General features: G+C 42.6%; 1 protein-coding gene across 1 annotated transcript; it reads right to left on the minus strand.

The window, feature by feature from the left end:
• Positions 1 to 1,672: 1,672 nt before the first annotated feature.
• LOC147894979 (glycosyltransferase family protein) lies at positions 1,673 to 18,286 on the minus strand. Its single transcript, XM_087383940.1, has 11 exons — positions 18,085 to 18,286; positions 17,928 to 18,004; positions 17,701 to 17,776; positions 7,021 to 7,093; positions 6,894 to 6,945; positions 6,504 to 6,565; positions 3,251 to 3,314; positions 3,087 to 3,147; positions 2,882 to 2,968; positions 2,288 to 2,375; positions 1,673 to 2,013 (listed from the first exon to the last, which is right to left on the minus strand). Exons 1-11 carry the CDS (start codon positions 18,183 to 18,185, stop codon positions 1,921 to 1,923), a joined length of 834 nt encoding a protein of 277 aa, XP_087240066.1. The 5' UTR covers positions 18,186 to 18,286; the 3' UTR covers positions 1,673 to 1,920.
• Between the last annotated feature and the right edge of the window lie 951 nt (positions 18,287 to 19,237).

Raw genomic sequence — 19,237 nt, forward strand, 5'->3', positions numbered from 1 at the left:
AGGTAGGGGAGCAACAACAAACCACACACAATGATTGTTTGCCAATGCCTAGTAAATTATTGAGATCTCCTGCAATCTTGACCTATCCACCAGCAATCAAAGAACCATTGTCACGATGCCACACCATAGCTTCCATCTTCTCCATGGCTTATGAATTTTATGTAAAAGTGTTTCTATGTTTTATGTTGCATTTGTCTTGGGTGTAGATGACCAATTATAGGCTCCACCCATTCAGCTCATTGTATTTGGGATTTTTTAGTCTTATAGACCCTTTGGACTTTTGAAGACCTCTCTCTCTCTCTCTCTCTCTCCACACCACTGAATCTCTGAGATCTCAAAATCCACATCAACCCCCCCAATTTTTTAAAAAAATATTAGTGCTTAGATCTCCATTTCATTATTAGCACCTCTCAAATTCCACATGCCCACAACACACAAACCTGGCCCATGATATGATGTACACTTTGTGACCTTGGCATAGACTCGACGATCCTCTGTGGTCTTACCACGTTTAGGGTCATAGAGCCTTGAGTTAATCCATGAGCATCTCCTCGATCCAGAACAATTGCCGTCGAAAAAGTCACAAAGCCTTGCTCTGGGACATCACAAAATTTAATTCCATGCCATAACCTTGGTTTCAAGCTACAACAAAGCTTTCATCTTAGTCCATAATGTATCCTTGTTTGCAAGCCATAGTGCCTTGTAATCAAGCATCGATGCCTTGGAGAAATCTCGACAGGTGATCGTGTGTTTGCCACATGGGTGGATCCACTCCTTTTATTTCATCTCGACATCAAAAATATGAGCCATGGCGCCTTCTTGTGTAGACCATGAATACTCAGCTACTTCATGAGCTTTTTATAGCTTATGCTGGATCAAGTGCCTTGCCAACATTATAAGCTCAATTACTAAATCGAATATAATAATCGCAAACACTGAAAGCTAAAATTTGATAACAATGTCTCATAGATTCCTGGAAGCCTGAGGAAGGTGAGGGGGGGGGGGGGGGGGAGAGAGAGAGAGAGAGAGAGAGAGAGAGAGAGAGAGAGAGACAAACACACACACATTTGAGCATCCGTTTATACAAAGGTCTTCGTACTGAGTTTCTGTCAGCACTCTGGAGATGAAGGGCAGCCTCAGTCGTGACAAAGGCTAATCAAAATTTCGTCCACATTCTCTTCATTCAAGCCACGACTTCTTGTGAAGACTACGATTTCATTTTAGTCTCTCCCAAACGAGCATCTAAGCAAAAGAAACCATGTTCAACTCTTACTATAAGCTTTGAGCCTGTTTCCTTACACTTGTAGACCGAGAAGTCCCCGTCCTTGCTTTTCAATACACTTTTACTAGCACTCAAAGCTTGCTTCCTTTACCGCCATGACCTTTCTTATCGCGTACTTCCCACGGACCTTTTTTCTTTGTTCTACTTTTCCAACAACATTTTACTGAAAAAGGTGCACGTCAATAAGATAAATTCCAAGTAAAATTAATAAATAATATAGCTAGTTCTATAAGTACATCATTATGAATACAAAAGAGTAGCAACCTTGCATTCTCTACAACATATATAATAATTGTACACAGCTTACTTAAGAATACACTCGTACTACAATGATACCTGATGCATGCAATCTCTACACCGAAGAGACAAGCCTAAAATTTATAATACAAATTAGAAATTCAAATATCCTTTTTGAGAATATTTAAAAGAACACCTACAAGCAATTCATATTGGAACTATATCAATCTTTAAGTTCGTAAAAACTATCTAAAATAAACTACTTTTCCTTTTGCTGGGAAATAAACTAGAGACGTTGAACTCTAAGAATATAACTTCCATTGATCAGTACGGAGAGGATATCATACAAGAAAAGCCAATTTGCAAAGCCTTGTAGAACAGGGATCTTGTTCACAAGCATCCTAACCACAAGGGCATAGTCGACGAGCGTGTGCATTGGAATCTTGACATGACAGGGCACTTTCTTGTTTAGCAAAAAGGCAGGCCCCTGGACGCTGTACTCACCACCGATTCAATAGTTCCATCAACAAAGATACAAATAAGCCACTCCTCCCGCCACCCCATACTAACCACCCACACCCCAAACAAACCCCACACCACCGATCCATCCATGCTTGTGCCCCTCCCCCCAAACACACAAACACACACATAAGCATTCAATAAGGCTAATGATGATTGATAATGTACTATCCAAAAACTAGACTTACCATATGTCTAGGTGCAGAAGATGAAACTAGTAATAATGTACTATCCAAAACCTAGACTTACCAAATGTCTAGGTGCAGAAGATGAAACCTCAGCTGGTTGATTGATGCTTGCCACACAAGAACCTTTGCAGCTGAAATATTTGCGCAGACTGTTCACAAAGAGGAGAATCAGGCCATTATCAACTCCACACTGACAGCATCCAAACTGCATTTTGATTTCTCTTCAGTACCTCGCTTTCATTTTAAAAACAAATCCTGTCATCTCTGTCTGTCAAATAAAGATGTAGGACTAAGTATCTTAGAATTTACAATCAAGATGCATTTACAATCATAGCCAAAACACGAACACACTCCATTGCAGCCACACAAGCTAGGCAACCGCCTTGCCAAAACAAGCCCCCCCCCCCCCCCCCCCCCAAAAAAAAAAAGTAAGGGCAGACAACACAATCAGTCAGCTTTCGTTAAAGTGATGTGCCTTTTCTCACTGATTATTCTTCCTTTTGTGTTATCTTCATGATCTAAACCTGCCTCCCATGCACATAATAAGGAGAGCATCCTGAGCTCTACTACAAAACATTTCCTTACAGATGATCCCAAGCATCAGCTACATAAACAAGTGAAGAAAGGGCATCACTAACTATAAAAGCTTACATACATTGCACATTTATTGATGGCCGACAATTTGTTTAGTTGGCAGGCCTGCCCATTTGATCTACAAGCTGTCTCACATGACTGTCCTTGCCTGCCAGAAAAATAATAACATGGAGGCACTGGTTCCATTACTAAAGAAGTGAATTTTCACAAAATTGTTCATGGGAGGAAACAGAAATTTCAAAACAAATGACTAGCATACGCCGTACCTGCCAATTACGATTGACACGCTCTCCAAACTGTTCTCCTCAACTGGTTTCGTTGATGGAGCTGCAATTTACCAGCATAAGCACATTACGGTCACAGATACGTAGCACTTGCTACAGCAGACTGGATGCAATTAATCAAAAGCAAGCAAAGTCATCAGGCATACATGAAAAATTTGAAGGAAGAGCAAAACAGTGGTGCTCTTCTGTGGCATAAGCATTTTCATGGACCTGTAAAGACATACTTCCAGTCAGTTTTTTGTTTCATCCTCTCTCTCTCTCTCTCTCTCTCTCTCTCTGAGATTACCAATGAAAGCATGGGAAGCAAGTAAAAGGCCTCAAAAGACAAACAAAAGCAAGACACTATCATCTGGTTGGTGGCAAGACATTCAGAGATGGTTCCAAAGATGGAGAGTAACATCCTACCTGGAGATGTCATCCGGGGAAATGGATGAGAAGGCATTTCATAAAGCTTTGTTGGGAATATTGCAGCAAAAATGGCAATCAGCTGAAAAAAGGGCTAAGTATGAGTACTATTGTACGCATGTCAATCCCATTTATTGGGACACCTACTCCAAGGAGGAAGAAAATGCACAAAAATACATAACTATGCCCTACCTACAAATGCAAGGAGAAGCATTGCACTCATCCGCACCCGATCACACACTCTGGAGATAGAGAAAGGTGCTTGGGGAGATGTCTCAAGGGAACAAAGATTTTGCAAGCTGTGTGACCAAGAACAAGTAGAGACAGAAGCACATGTCCTCCTTACATGCACACGGTATGCCTGCATAAGGAGGGACTTTAACAATATTACAGAGGAACACGACACCCTAGCAAGCTTGCTCTCACATAGCCATATAGCCACTCTGGGTAACTATATTTCCAAGGTTCTTAAATATCGTGAATGTTGTATTACTCAATGTATTTCAAAATAATTGTTCTCCCCCCCTTCCATAAAAGGAAGAAGACACTTGTATCGTGACTTTTATGGATCCCATGGGTCGGTATTTCGGCCCCCAGAGGACGGTAATACATTCTTCTTCTTCTTCTTCTTCTCTCTCTCTCTCTTTCATAGATTTCAAGAAAGCCTTCGAAACGGTGCCACGTAAGAAGCTATGGGAAAGACTGGAAAAGCTCAAAGTTAGCTGAGAGAAGCCACATACTGACTCTATGAGAAGGTAATAGCAGAGTTAGCACAACTGCTAGTGGATGGGTCATGCTCCAAGGCGAAAGTTCTAATAAGATATGATAGGGGGGTTAAACAAGGCTGCCCCCTCTCATCGACATTCTTCAGTCTTTTTATCAATGACTTTGAAGGGGGGATGAGAACACACAGCAAGAAATGGGCTCAAATTGCAAGGAATGCTTTGTTAATGCTTCGCTACGCAAATGATGTAGTATTCTTCGCAAAGAATAAGGAGAGCCTGCAAGCACATTTGGATGCGGTAAGAGACTTCTAGGAGATGCATGTCAATATAGATAAGACAAAGGTAATGGTCATCCGGGACACACAGCAAGCAAGTGGATGTCACATTTGGAGGGGAGCCCCTAGAAACAGTAACTCATATATGGGGGGTTTCAAAGCTCTATATGCAGGAAGGCACATCTGTGGAATTGGGAAATGAAGTTTCTATATACCATGCTTGTGCAGACAGCCATCCTTTACAAATGTCCAGCTTGGGCACCCGGGCTGTCTTGCCCAATAGAGCCACAAAGAACGACGAGAAGAAATATCTCAATGAGAAAATTTTAACAAGCAGAAGCTACTAGCACGACAAATAAAAATGGACGCAATTTTTTTTGGAAAGACTCTTGTCATCATTTTCAAACCATACAAAAATAAATTCAATTAGTAAAAACTCTTTTTTGGCCATTACAGCATCCGGAGCTTCGCTTGATAATGCAAATGCGACCTGAAGGCTCCGGAATACAAGAGCTGCTGCCTAAACCGCACGCCAAAGTGCTACCTATAAAGCCTAAGGGCAGCTTGCAAGCAGCAAAGTTGAAGCGTGGGTACAACATGAAAGAAGGGCAATGGTATTCCTTCAGCGACAGTAAGCACTGACTTTTACATACCCCACGACATGTTCTTGAAAATTTCCAGTGAGTCAATCTGTACATGCTTTGACAGAATTTTTAAACACGACTTTCTTAAGTTCTATCTTAGTAACAGATGTCTTCTTCCCTTAGCATGTGTTTTGGCAGAAGGATTACATGTGTAGTACTCCAACAGAAGTTCAAGAGCCTGTAAAAAGGGATTGGGATTCGTGCAGAGTTCTAAGAGCCTGAAAAAGGGATTTAGACCTCATACGGAGTTCGAAGAGAAGACCAAAAAAGTGTTTCTAAATTACTACTGTTTTTCAAATTTGTGAGTTTTTTTTGTCTGCGATTAGAATTAATAAAGCTTGAGTGCAATTGAGGCCATAGGGACCCCCATATTGGCCCAAGCTTCATGACTTCAATAATTTCACCTTCCATATATCTAGACAAATCCAGGAGCATGCCCAAACTCATCCTCTAAAAACACAAGACATAGGGCAGTTTCAAGCTTATGATAGTCACTCATAAAGTTGAAAACCATAAACTCCATCACGCATAGCAGGGACTAGCTACTCTGACATCCCCACTGACGTCATCAGCGCCCAACAGTGGGTGTAGACCATAGTATGAACATATGCTCTCACATATACAAATCCACACACCCACACATACTTGAGCATCCATTTATACAAAGTTCTTCATACTGAGTTTCTATCAAATTGTGTGATGTGAATCTGCTATGCATTAAGATTTTTTACATTGTTCAATATATATCTTAATTTCTCAAATTTCAAGTTCTTATTTTAGAATTTAAACAAGGTATCATCACGAAGAGGAAATAGTACGGGGTGGTTACAAGGGTTAACTTTTCATATGTACAAGACATGAACAAGGAAAAGAGAGGAATATAAAAATAAGATGAATGCATATAGATTATACAGAGGGGGAAAAAGTGATTATATGTCGCCTATCAAAGATGTTCAAAGAAGGCCTGATGAACCTCCTATCATAAAATCTGAATAAAGCCAATTCCCCACACCTGACACGTGCAACAATTGCTCCTTAATGATATAACCTGGCCAATCTACCTATAAACCTTAGGAAGGCACAAGAGACACCTGGCCTCTGACAAGACGGAATCTTGCTACTAAACATACTTTGGATGATCATAATCTCACAATAAGAGAATTAACATATGACCAAATATAACAGTAATAATAATGTAATAGCCGGCTCTACGTGTATCTTGACAGATCACACAGACCCAGCTAACTCTGTAACATTAAAATGGCTATCATTTGTACAACAATAGCTGTACATCCACGTTCTATTCCAATTCAGTTTTTAATTTCACTTGAAAACGTATAAAGACCATACCACACTCCTTGAATCATGACGGCACCTCCCAAGACAGAAGTCAAAAACATCTTTGTAAAAACCTGATTACACCATAGCAATATTAAGCAATAGCTTTAGTCATTTGCAAGGTCATGGAACAACAAGCTCTCAGAAAACATAAACGACCAGCTGTAAACATAAATAACACTTATACAAAATGCATTAGAACAGGTTCAAAGGGATTTTTGCAATGATTAATTGAGTTCAAAAAAGGCATGCATGATGCGGTCACTAATTCAAGAAAGGAGTTGAATTTCTGACAGTTTAACAAGTCTTCCAATATGCTCCACCAGAAAGGGAAAAAATCTTCAGTGATGGTTGCTGCACCTTTCCTCTCTCATAAGTGTTGCACTATGCTGAAAAATTTACCTGAGGTAGCATGCTGTGCCACTTTCACCGTGACTGCAAGCTTATGGGAGGTCTGCAGATCAAGCCATGAAATAGTGAGCCAATGTTTTCCAAAGGAAACACAACACAAAAAGGAGCAGTTATGTACCCGGTTAGGATTCAAGCAGCAGGCCACACAACTTTCATAAGACTTGCAGCATTTTGAAGCCAAGTTACATCCACTGCAACCAGAAAACTTGGTTAGAGACAGCAGGCCCTAATGATAACACTCAAATTCATAAAGACATTAGTAAAAACACATCTAGGTATTGCCACTACACACAGAGTACAAACAAGACAATAGGCGCGACCCCTGTTTTACAGCCACAAAACAGAGCTTACAGAAAATACTGTGATACTTATGCAAAAGAGTACATCAGGCAGCCACGCACTTTATCAAACCCATTCAGCTCCTGCATACTTGTGTATAGCATTCTGCATCCGCAAATTTGAGGCCTAAATAGCTGGCCAACTGCCCCCCTTACGCCAGATATTCAGAATTTTATCCTAGAAACACAATTCCTACAGCAGTCTAATTACTATTCCCCTGAGTCTGAAAAAAAGTCATGATTTACTATTTCTCCTAAGTTCCAAGGTGGTGAGCTTCAATGTCCTTCGTGGAGAATTACATGTTGCATTTGTCTGCAAGTGAAAGATGGCTCTACAAACGTCCTGATTTCTTCAGCTGAGGCAGAGAATGGAAGTTTTACGAAAGTTATAAACTTGTCTATAGGCCACAGTCAAAAGGTTGTCATGTGCACGCATTGATTCTTCTGAAGGTATTAGCATTGATCTGGATCGTATCCAGAAGGTTTTAGAATGGCCTATCCCTCACACTGTGAAACAACTTCGTTCTTTCCTAGGATTTACGGTATTTCTTCGGAAGTCTATGCGTGATTATTCACATATCACGGCACCCCTGACAAACATATTGAAAGGTCGTGGACGCAGGTCTACTCAGTCGATCCCTTGGAATGATGCAATGAACAAGGCTTTTGAAACCTTGAAACTTTCTATCAAGGAAGCACCCGTTCTTGCATTACCCGATCCTACCCGGCCTTATGTTTTAGAGGCCGATGCGAGTGATTATGCGATTGGGGCAGCTTTATTCCAAGAGGACAGACCTGTAGCTTTCGAGAGTAAGAAGCTAGACGACACTCAATATCGTTGGCCCACACTCGAGAAGGAACTTTATGCTGTAGTGTATGCTCTTAAGGTTTGGCGACACTACTTGTATGGTTCAAAGTTCCTTGTATTGACTGATCATCAGTCAATTAAGTATGTGTGTGAGGGATCTAAATTGAGGGGAAGGAAAGCTAGATGGGCAGAATTAATGCAAGATTTTGATTTCGAAATACGTTATCGAAAGGGTTCGTTGAATAGTGTGGCGGATGCCTTAAGTCGAGTTAAGTTTGTAAATGCTTTGTCATTTACGGAAATATCCTCAGACCTATTTCAATCCTTGAGAGGGCTATACGCAACTGATAGTCATTTCAGTTCTTATTGGCAGAGAGTCCAGGATGGGAGCTCCATGGTTGACCAGGACTCAGGGATTGTGCCACCTACGGTACAGGCGGCGGGAGGTCAGTGGATGATTAGGAACGGCTTGCTGCTCCGGAATGAAAAGATTTGTGTGCCTGATGTTCAGGACCTTAAATCCAAGATTCTCTGGGAGTGTCATGATGCTCCTAGTGCGGGACATCCGGGTATACATAGGACTCTGTCTCTTGTGAAGCATACCTTTTATTGGCCTAAGATGCGTGCATTTATAGAGAACTATGTGGTAGGTTGCCGGGTTTGTCAGGTTACTAAGGCCGAACGCCTTAGAAGCGCCGGTTTGTTACAGCCATTACAGATTCCAGGTAATAAATGGGAAAGTATTTCCATGGATTTTATTACTGGTTTGCCTCGAACGCGCAAGGGTCATGACTCCATTTGGGTCATAGTCGACCGTTTGACAAAAATGGCTAGATTCTTACCTACTAGAACAACTATTTCAGCTGTTCAGTTGGCTCACGAGTTTGTGGACCACTTGTTTAAGTTGTATGGTTTGCCATCTGACATAGTCAATGACAGGGACTCAAAGTTTACAAGTAACTTTTGGACACTTGTTTTTGAGAAGTTAGAAACTACTCTAAGTATGAGTTCCTCGGATCATGCACAATCCGATGGCAGTACAGAGAAGGTCAACCAGTTGGTTGAAGACATGCTTCGGGCATATGTATCTAAGAGACAGTCTTCATGGGAAGATTATCTACCTATGATAGAATTCGCTTACAACAGTGCAAAGCATTCTAGTACTGGTTACAGTCCTTTTATGCTTATGTACGGGTTTCAACCTAAGTCACCAGTTATGGTTGGATTAAAAGGGATTCCAAATGATGCTGCTAAGAACTTCTTGCTAGATATGCAGGAAATGTTGCAGTTTGCCAAGGAGTCTATTAGAAGTGCCCAAGATCAGGACAGATTTTATGCTAATAGACATCGTTCACCCAGAGAGTTCTCTGAAGGAACGATGGTATATTTGCGAATTCCTAAGGAATCCAAGAGCCTAAGTACTGGTTTGGTTCCGAAATTATCCCCCAGATACTGTGGCCCATTCAAGGTCATTAAAAGAATTGGACCAGTTGCATATCGACTAGAATTGCCTCCTGATGTTAAAGTACATCCAGTCTTTCATGTCAGTAGACTGAAAGAAGACTTGGGTGCAGATGATCAACTTGTTTCTCCTCATGAGATTATAGAAGTTACAGATTTGACTTTTATTCCTCACGAACCTGAGTGTATTCTTGAATTTCGTGAAAGACAGATTCGTAATCGTACTATCACGGAATACAAGATCAAGTGGAAGGATCATGTTGAGGAGGATGCAACATGGGAGACATTACAAAACCTCCAAAGAACATTTCCGGGTTTTTAAGCGAACTCAGGAGTGAGTTCTTAGAGGAGGGGGAGTATGTCATGTGCACGGATTGGTATCTGACGTGTACTAGGTACACAGGACTAGCTCAGGTAGCCTGGGGAGGCTTAGAGCTAGGCAGGCTTGATTCTCGGGTTGAGTGGCAAGGGTACGAACTATTTATAGGTCTTCGCTATTTTTGGCGCTCGGGGCCCGAGTCTATAAAAGGGGCCCAGGGGGTTCAGTTCTCAGTGTGCAGTTGGGAGCAAGTTTCGTTCCCAGGTGCCAGGTCTGTTCCTGGATTGAGTCGAGGACGCGCGCCTGCATCTTAGCGTAGCCCAAGGCCCAGTGGCAGATCCAGGGCTTCACAGCGCCACCTGGTGGTATGGGACACCAGGCTGGTTTGGATCTGATTGGGAGTTCGTGCCAGTAGCTCAGCTCGTGGCTCGGAGGGGACATCTTCTGATTCGGGATCACATCCCGTAGATGTCATGGTTGGGTGGTGAGCAACCTGCTCAGATCTGACGTTGTGTGTGGTTTGCTTGCAGATCAGGGGTTTCAGGAGTGCTGGGACGTGTCAAAGGTGTACATAGAAGAAGTTTCTTATTGCGCAAGCTCATTCATCCCCATGCAACGCAGACTTACCATCTCCTGACTTCACCCAAGCAGTATCATGCATTGAGAATCACATTCATGATTTGCACAGAACACCACGATGTGATGTTCCTGGCAAGACTGCCCTGGGTCATTGCTTTGAAAGAGGTTCCTAATACAGAGCAATTGCCTCAACAAGACATGCGTCCCCATCACGAGGTGCCCTAAGGAGTTCAATTTTTCCATATCAAGGGTTGCAATATCCATTTAACAAAAGAAATACTTGGAGATGTGACATTCATTGCCAAGACTTAGAATGTGCTGCCTGCCCTTGGTCATTGCTTCCAACTATACCCACAGAGGGTCCTAATACAAAGCAACATCAACTAGACATGTCCGCATCAAGACATGTCCCAGGAGGTTTCATTTTCGCATATTAAGGGAACCTAAATGCTTGCAAAGCGAAGCACTTAATCTATTCACTACACAAGGCAGGTAAGATGGATACCAATAGGCCGTCATCGAGGACCTCGATCTCTCCCAGACGAAAACCTCTTTAGAATGAATAACAGAACTTTGCAAGGAAAAGAAAAGGAACCCTATAGAATTAGTTTGACCCCTTTTTTGTACACGATTGGAATCAGAAATATCAACCTCAGACTTCATTGTCGCTTCACTACAATGTTTTCATATCATCTTAGCAACAATGGCATGATCAACATTATATTCCAATGACTCGGAAGGGCAACCATCACTGCCCTCCAAAACTCATCCATTGTGTTCACATTTATCCGCAATTCCTCCGGTCTTTTTCATGATATCCAACTTCCAGCAGCCAGATGAATCACCTGAGCAGGATCAGCAAGATTTTGGAGAGCGCTTCATTCTACTGGTTCAGCCAGAGCAGTATCCTCAAGATAGTTGACTCCAGAAAGACACAAAGTTCATTGATCTTGAGGACATTAAGGATGGCAGTGGACAACCATGGCCGTGTTTACATTATAGGCTACAACCGTATATACCACAGCAAGCATCCACTTCGAAACCAATCAAGATCAGGTGGCCAAGGACCAGGTATCAAGATCCTTCAACCAGCAGTCAGCTACAATGCAACAATGGAAGTTCCCACCCTTCTTTAGCAAGGAGCCAACAGTTGGCGTCTCAAAGTGGAGCACAGCAGCGTCATGGGACAGTTCATCCCTGTACATCTTTGGCAGACTTCAAAACTTAAGCAGAGCGAAACTTGGCATGCATCTATCCTACCTAAATTGAAGTGGACCTGCTACTACAAGGCTCTAGTTGTACTTCAATAGTATGGAGAAAAGAGGCCTGCTAAGTTGGCTTACTCTAGGACAAAAAGTATTCATGCCTTGAAAAGCATTCCCGACTAGGCCAGGGTGACTGTTTCTAGCCTTTAAAAAGGCTTGTATTAGTGTTAATCTGTGATGCTGTAAAGCTCTGTGTGTGTGTGTGTGTGTGTGTGGTGTGTGTGTGTATGTGTGTGTGTCCGTGCTTGGTATTGGTGTGTGTGTGTGGTGTGTTCTGTGCGGCCTCTGCTCTCCAGCCTCGCCAAGAACTCCTTGCAGGCCCCCCTTTTGTCCGTACGCCCATACAGTCGCCGTGCAGTTTCCCGACGACCGTACAAGCAGCTAGGGTAGGCTCGACACCTCTGCGCAGATCTGTGCGCAGGCCCGTACAGTTCTCTGACGTCGTTTTTCCGTACGTATGTACAGTCTTGTCAGTCCCTCCGTACAATCCAGTTTCTACGGTACAATCCCGTTGGTATTTTCGTACAGTCCATCCTTGTCCGTACAGTCTTTTTCGTATAGTCCCGTTGGTGTTTCCGTACATTCTATTCCGTACAGTTCTGGGTTTTTCCCTCCTGTGCTTTTCCGTACAGTTCTCTCTCTAGTTTATCTTTCACTCTATATTTCTCCGTACAGCTCTTTCTTGCCTTGCCGTATTTCAATCATGGCTTCAGGACCGGATGTTTGTACATATGCTCGAAAAGAAAGACCCGCAGATGCCAAGCGCCGTCCTTCACAGCCTGCATCACAAGATGATGAACTTACTATGGAAGCTCAATACGTGTTTGATACACTTAAGGATGACTTTCAGCAGTCACGACAGGAATGGGGCAAACCAGTTCCAGAGGTCACATACAAATTGAAATTGCCATCCCTCGTGAATCCTCTCGGGAAGCTATCTCAAACTGCGGTAATAATTTTCTTTCTAGGAAGAATCCCAGCAGCCAGTGATGTTGCACAGTGGATCAAGTCCATCCTTGGAGGATGCTTTGTAGAGGGAGTCTATTTTGCATCTAGAGGCTTTTATGAGGTGCACTTATCAGATGCTTTGTGTAAGTAGAGGCTACTTGAGCTTTCTCCCCTCTTTTACGGGGAGCAGATGGTACATGCTATGCCTTGGTCCCCAAACAAGGATTATCAAAGTCTTATACGACATCATTGTCCTGTATGGATTGAGGTTGTTAACTTCCCGGATTATATGCATGAAGAATTGCCTGCCTGGCTGCTTCTTTGGGACAGGTCATCTGTCCTCCACGCCCCATGGGAAACCGTAACAGGTTATGCATTCTCTGGGACACTGATACACCTACCCCTCCTTCTATTGCAGTGGAAGTTGACGGAGTGCAATTGGAAAAAAAGTATTTTGAATTAAAATGGGGTGTGTTTGCAAGAGCTTGTTTTGCCTGCCACAAATTTGGGCATCTAGCCTCTGAATGCCCAATGGTTCTGCATCAACCCCCTCCTAATGCCTTGCCGCCCCAGACACGGGAAAAGAATGAGAATTTGCAAGCTAAGACAGCAAATAGAAATGGAGCAAAGAATGCCAAACCAATTAATCAGGTGCAATCACTTGCTGGAAAAGGAAAAGATAAAGAAAAAGAGAATATGAAGGAATCTGCGGGAACTGATCGGGATGGTTTTCAACAGCCTAAGAAGGTGGTTGTATTGAAGCAACGCCCCTTTCAATCTCATCAATGGGATGCTTCTTCTCCCTCACCAGGACAGGCTTCCACTTCAGCTCTTGTCCTTCAAAATTGGGTGGGGGTTTTGAAGAAGGGCATCCCCATATGTGATTCTGAAGAAGGGGAGAATGCTATCACTTTCATGGATTATGAGGGAATGCAGCCCATGCAGGCAGAGGCTTTGCCTCTCTGACATCTTGTTTTATACTTATACTTTACTGTATATACCTCTTTCATGCATCAAACACTTAAGTGCTTTACATACAATATACAGAGCCTCTGCAATGTCTCAAAGTGGAGGCTTTTACAGAATTATGTACATAAAATGCAGCCAGATATCGTTTGTTTGCAAGAGCATAATCAACACTCTAAGGTTGGTCATCATGATTATTTTGGCGGGTATGACATATACTATGCTGGTACCACTACCTACTCAGGGGTATGCATAATGGTTAGACATGAGCTGGAGCCTCAGTTAGCCTTCAATGACAGCAGTGGCAGATGGATGGTCATACAATGTAATATCAATGGTGATATTCTTGAGTTTGCATCAGTCTATGCCTCCCAGACCTCTGCCTTGAGGGCTTCTTTATGGGATTCTTTAAGCAAATATCCATGGAGATCTAATGCATTCATTTGTGGAGATTTTAATAATTCCCCTCTGCCAAGAGATAACACCACTTCAAGATCTCATATGCTATCATTGGAAAGGCAGAAATGGGATAGCATGCTTCTTTCTGTGCAGGCTGAAGATTTATGGCTGCTTCTCCAAGGGTCAATGCCTGGATATACTTTTCATCATAATGCACTTACTACATACTGGGCAAGGCTTGACAGATGGTACTTGTTTTACCCACAACAATATGCAGATTTTAGCCCTCATCTCCTCGTAGATTTTTCATTGGGCTTGTCAGATCATGCCCCATTATGGATGAATCTGCATCTTGGTATGCCACTGGATGATTTGCCACCCCTTTCCAGTAGATTATTGCATGTCAATCAGGCTTATTTCCGACATCGTTATTTCCAGCAAATGATCAGATTTGCAATTCATCCCTTGCCTTTGCATGCTCAGGAGGACATGGATTATGCTTGGGACAGCTTTGTCTCTCGTATACAGAATGTCATTAGGGAGTATGGAAACTGGCATATGACTAAATGGAGGAATGAGGTTAAATGGGCAAAAAGGACAGCACAACAATTGACTGAATTTTCACATTTAAGGCCTCTCTCTGAATCAGAAAATGATTCCCTTTCACATGCTCGGATTAAATTGACTGCTAATGATCAGAGGAAATTGCACAAATGGCAGATTAGAGCAAGAATGAAGCCCCTCATGGATAAGGGCTGCTCATCAAAAGCCTTTTTCCAAGGCCTGCATGCTACTCGAAAGAAAAACTCATGTCTAAGGGTAAGGAAGCTCGATGGCTCTCGGACGCACTCTTTCTCTGATCTCAAAGATGAATGCCAAAATTATTTCCAGAAATTATTCTCTGCTCCTGGCTCCCCATCAACTCAAATGACTGATGCGAGGACTGAATTCCTCCGATATGTTTCTGAAATAGTAGAAATGGATGATGCTCTTACCTTGGAGAGACCTTTTACTGATACAGAACTTGATAATGCCTTGATCCACCTCGGCAAATACAAGTCCCCTCGCTGGGATGGCCTTACAGTGCAATTCTATATTTCTTTTTGGGATGATTTGAAATATGTCCTCTTGCAAATGATCAATGTTGCCTGGCAAGAAAATCAGTTACTGCACTCTTGGAAGCATGGCATAGTCAAACTTGTGCCCAAAAAACATCTATGTGACCATATGTCAGATTGGAGGCCTATTACTTTGATGCCTGTAGTTTACAAACTCATTGCCAAAATGATTGTGTATAGGCTTCACGGGATACTGAATGCGGGCCTTCATCCTCATCAGTATGGGTTTGTGCCGAGAAGACAAATCCATGACAATATCTCCAATGCATTGACTGCAATTGAATATGCTAAGTACTCACATCAAGATGTGCTCATATTGCAGGTAGATATTGCTAAGGCATTTGACACTATTCAATGGGATTTTATCTCTCAAATTATGACAAAGTTGGGCTTTGGTCCAAAGATAGCAAATGCAGTTTACTGGCTTTATTCTGGCTCTACTTCTCAGTGCATTCTTGGGGGTCATCTATCTCCGTCATGGACATTGGGTAGATTAGTTAGACAGGGCTGCCCTCTTAGTGCTCTCTTCTATGCCATTGCGACCCATCCCCTCTTAATGTATCTTGATCATCTTACAAACACAGGACATATGACTGGTCTTAAAATTCCTGGGGCTGCATCTTTTTTGGCACAAGCATATGCTAATGATTCCTTCTTTATGCCACAGAATTCTCCCCGGGAAGTTCACATGCTTATGACCGCTCTATCATTGTATGGATTGGCAACGGGATTGCATATTAATTTTGACAAATCTAAATTGATTTCCCTGAAACAATGTGACTGGCATTCTCTTCTTTGGCCAGGTCAGGTGGTGCATTCCAAAGATGTAGTCTGACATTTGGGATATCCTATAGGATGGCATATCACCAGGAAGCAGCAGTTAAAATGGATCTTCCAAAGACTTCAACATAAACTGCAATACTGGAAAATTTCTACTTGGCCACTTCATGTCAGGCTCATAATAGTACAGTCCATTGTAATATCCTATGTCCAGTTCTTTTTGCCTTTGCTGCATTGGTCCTCCAGAGATATTTCAGCCTTTATGTCTCAAGCTATGGAGATGTTATGGAAGACAAAAACAGCTGTGAAAGCATTGAGACTGATGAAGATGAAAATGGTGTGCTCTCCTAGGATGCATGGTGGACTTAATATCCTCAATATAAGATATCATATACTTGCAAGGAAGGCGACTATGCTCCATACTTTTTTCCGCCAACAGTAGCGATGGACTTGTATGATAGCATCCATGTGTGTCAACATGAGGACTTCTGCTTATGGTCATTGGACTACAGATCATTGGGAGGTTGTAATTGGGAGATTTGTAGGGAAGATAACTGGCTGTCCTTTCTCTACTGCTCTGATACTAGACTGGAAACAAGTACTTTCTAAGGTCAAATGGGCTTCTGACAATTACTCGGGGACAAACTCAATGAGGAAAGAAAGTATTCATTGGAGTGCCATCTTTGACATTCCACTTGCTTTACAAGAACCTGTTCGGGCATACAATCTCATGAAATTGGGAATTAGATATATACATGATGTGGTAGATAATCAGGGCTATGTCTTATCCTTTCCTCAGGCCACTGCTTCCTATGCATTGGGAATGCACCATCGTTTGATATGGAAGAAAATTGTTGATTTGTTACATCCTTTTCTACCTGTTCCCCCTCCTGTGGCTGACACAGACAGGCTTATGGATTGGCAATTGCAACCCTCTGCTACATGCTCTCATCCTGTTCCTCTGCCTGCCCTGACCTCCATCAAAGCCTACAGGCTTCTTCAGCCTGCTCCATGGATTCAACAATATGCCAATACTCTGTGGCATATCAAGAAACCCCTTTCATGGTGGCGGAAGAATCTCCGGATATTATGGAAGTGTAAAATGCCTTTGAAACAAAGACTTTTTCTTTGGAGATGCATGACAGGCACATTGTTAGTGGGAGTCACACTTGCCAAACGTCGCATTGCACCATCCACATGTTTAAGATGTCAGGCTCCTTCAGAGACTGTCCCTCATTTGCTTTGGCACTGCCCGTGTTCCAGGAACCTCCTAGGGAGAATTTCAGATCATCTTCGGCTCCGTTTCCTGAGTCACAGATTTGGGAAACATTTTTGGCTATTTGGCAGATTTATGAGGTCGTTGTCTCAATACTCACTATTTCTCTCTTGGGTGAGATATTGGGCTCTTTGGACAATCTAGAGTGAGCACAATTTGGCATACTTCGGTCGGCAGATTCACAAGTCATATGAATCTTTCCGCACATAGTTGCGGCAATCCTTATATGATGCCTGCCATGAGGGTGATATAGATGCTTCTTGCATAGAGCTTTTCTTTTTATGTTTCTGATCTTTGGGATACTCTCCATTTTGGAGACTTCCCATCTTGTAAATTTATGAGCATATAAATACAACACTGGATATTACAAAAAAAAAAGTGTGTGTGTGTGTGTGTGTGTGTGTGTGTGAGAGAGAGAGAGAGAGAGAGAGAGAGAAGAAGAAGCTGCATGCTCAACATAATGGAGAATTGTCTTCATTAAGGAAAAATAGGCGTTGAAAACGTTGATAAGAAGCCGTACTCAAGTCACGATTAGACTTACTGGCATTGGAAGGGCTCCCCGACTCTGGGACAACAACCATTTGAGAAATCAAGTGTCCTAAAACCACAAATATATCCTGCAAAACGTGCAAACTGACGAAGCGTCAAAAGATCGTCGTAAACTTGGAGCAAGAAAAGAGTTCCAAATTTAATATTACTGTTAAACCACCAGGCCCAACGACGCATTACGAGCAATAATCTCAAGCCAACACAAGGAATTCATAATACCGTTTTCATCCGCGAGCAAGGATCTGCCTTGGACGGTGTTTCGACATGAAGATCGCGAAAGCGGCTGCTCGATGAAGCTACATGATTCACCAAAATGTCAGTAAGGGGGGAGAGGAAAAATCGAGCGAGAGGGAAGAGGATCGGACGGAAAACGCACAGATTGTCAGGAAATCGGCAGTCGGAAGGGATAGGCAAGACGACGACGACAAGCAGAAGGCCGGCAAAGATCGAAAGCAGGAATGTGTCCTGTTGGACCATCGCGTCTACACATCATCTGGTTATCGTGTTCGCCTGGCCAACAAACAGAATTTTCTAAGATGCATCCCAGAATATGAACCAAGTGCACAAGGATATGGCTTTGGGAATCGGCTCCCGGAGCCCATTCCCAAGAGAAAACCGGGGCCGGTTTCCGACTGGCATCAGCAACGACTGGCGGCAGCCACGTGTGTAGTTGTCGTTGGTCCATTTTGGTCACCGTAGAGAAAAACACGTTCAACTCTGCAAAATAGATGGGAGTGAAAATAGTAATAGATGCAATTCCCTTTCAAGAGAACATCAACACTATGCCTTTCTCCTAATGAAGAGCAAGCTCTCTCAGCTAAGGCTGTGAGGCTTGAAGATAGCATGGAGGCTGTCTACTTGTAGATCTAGTTCGGAATCTCGGCAGCATATGCAATCCGGAGCTCCTTTCACACGCTTAGGAATACGTCAACCGAGTAGCTAGGGAAGCTTCAAGTGAGTGAATGCATGAAGCTACAATAGCCTAAGCCGTGCACGTCGGTTCCTCAACTATGCGGTGATATTGTGGGCTTTTATTGTGAGCATTCATTTAAGGTCCCAAGCCACGAAAATTTCCCAAAATTAATTTTTGCTTTTTAAGGACTCGCACCTTCACTTAGCCCTACCCTTCCAAGCAAAGGCCAACAAGGTACCCTCAGGCCATCATCATACATATCATGATAACTAACTCAGCACTGCCACTTCAGACTGTGTTCACATCCTCGTCACCATAGCAATTGACAAGCACTACCACATGAGATTGTGCCCATGTCCTCACTGCCATAATAGTTGTCAATACGCCTCAAATTTGAAGAGTAGCCTAGAAATTTTGAAGTGTAATTTATAAAGCCATCCTTCTTCTTAAGATGTTTTCGATCATTTTTGAAGGGAACTACAAGAATTTTTTCAAATGTGTCACTTCTTTTCGAAGGTTCATTTCTCTCTTGCCCTTCTTGGGAAAGGCAAAATCCCCATTGAAGGGCATTGCAGTATTCAAATTTAGGGACTAGTAGCTAAGGCTATTTACACAT

Source organism: Dipteris shenzhenensis, chromosome 13 (assembly GCF_047967505.1).
Source record: "Dipteris shenzhenensis isolate YYH24624 ecotype China chromosome 13, Dip_SZ_1.0, whole genome shotgun sequence".
Classification (NCBI taxonomy): domain Eukaryota; kingdom Viridiplantae; phylum Streptophyta; class Polypodiopsida; order Gleicheniales; family Dipteridaceae; genus Dipteris; species Dipteris shenzhenensis.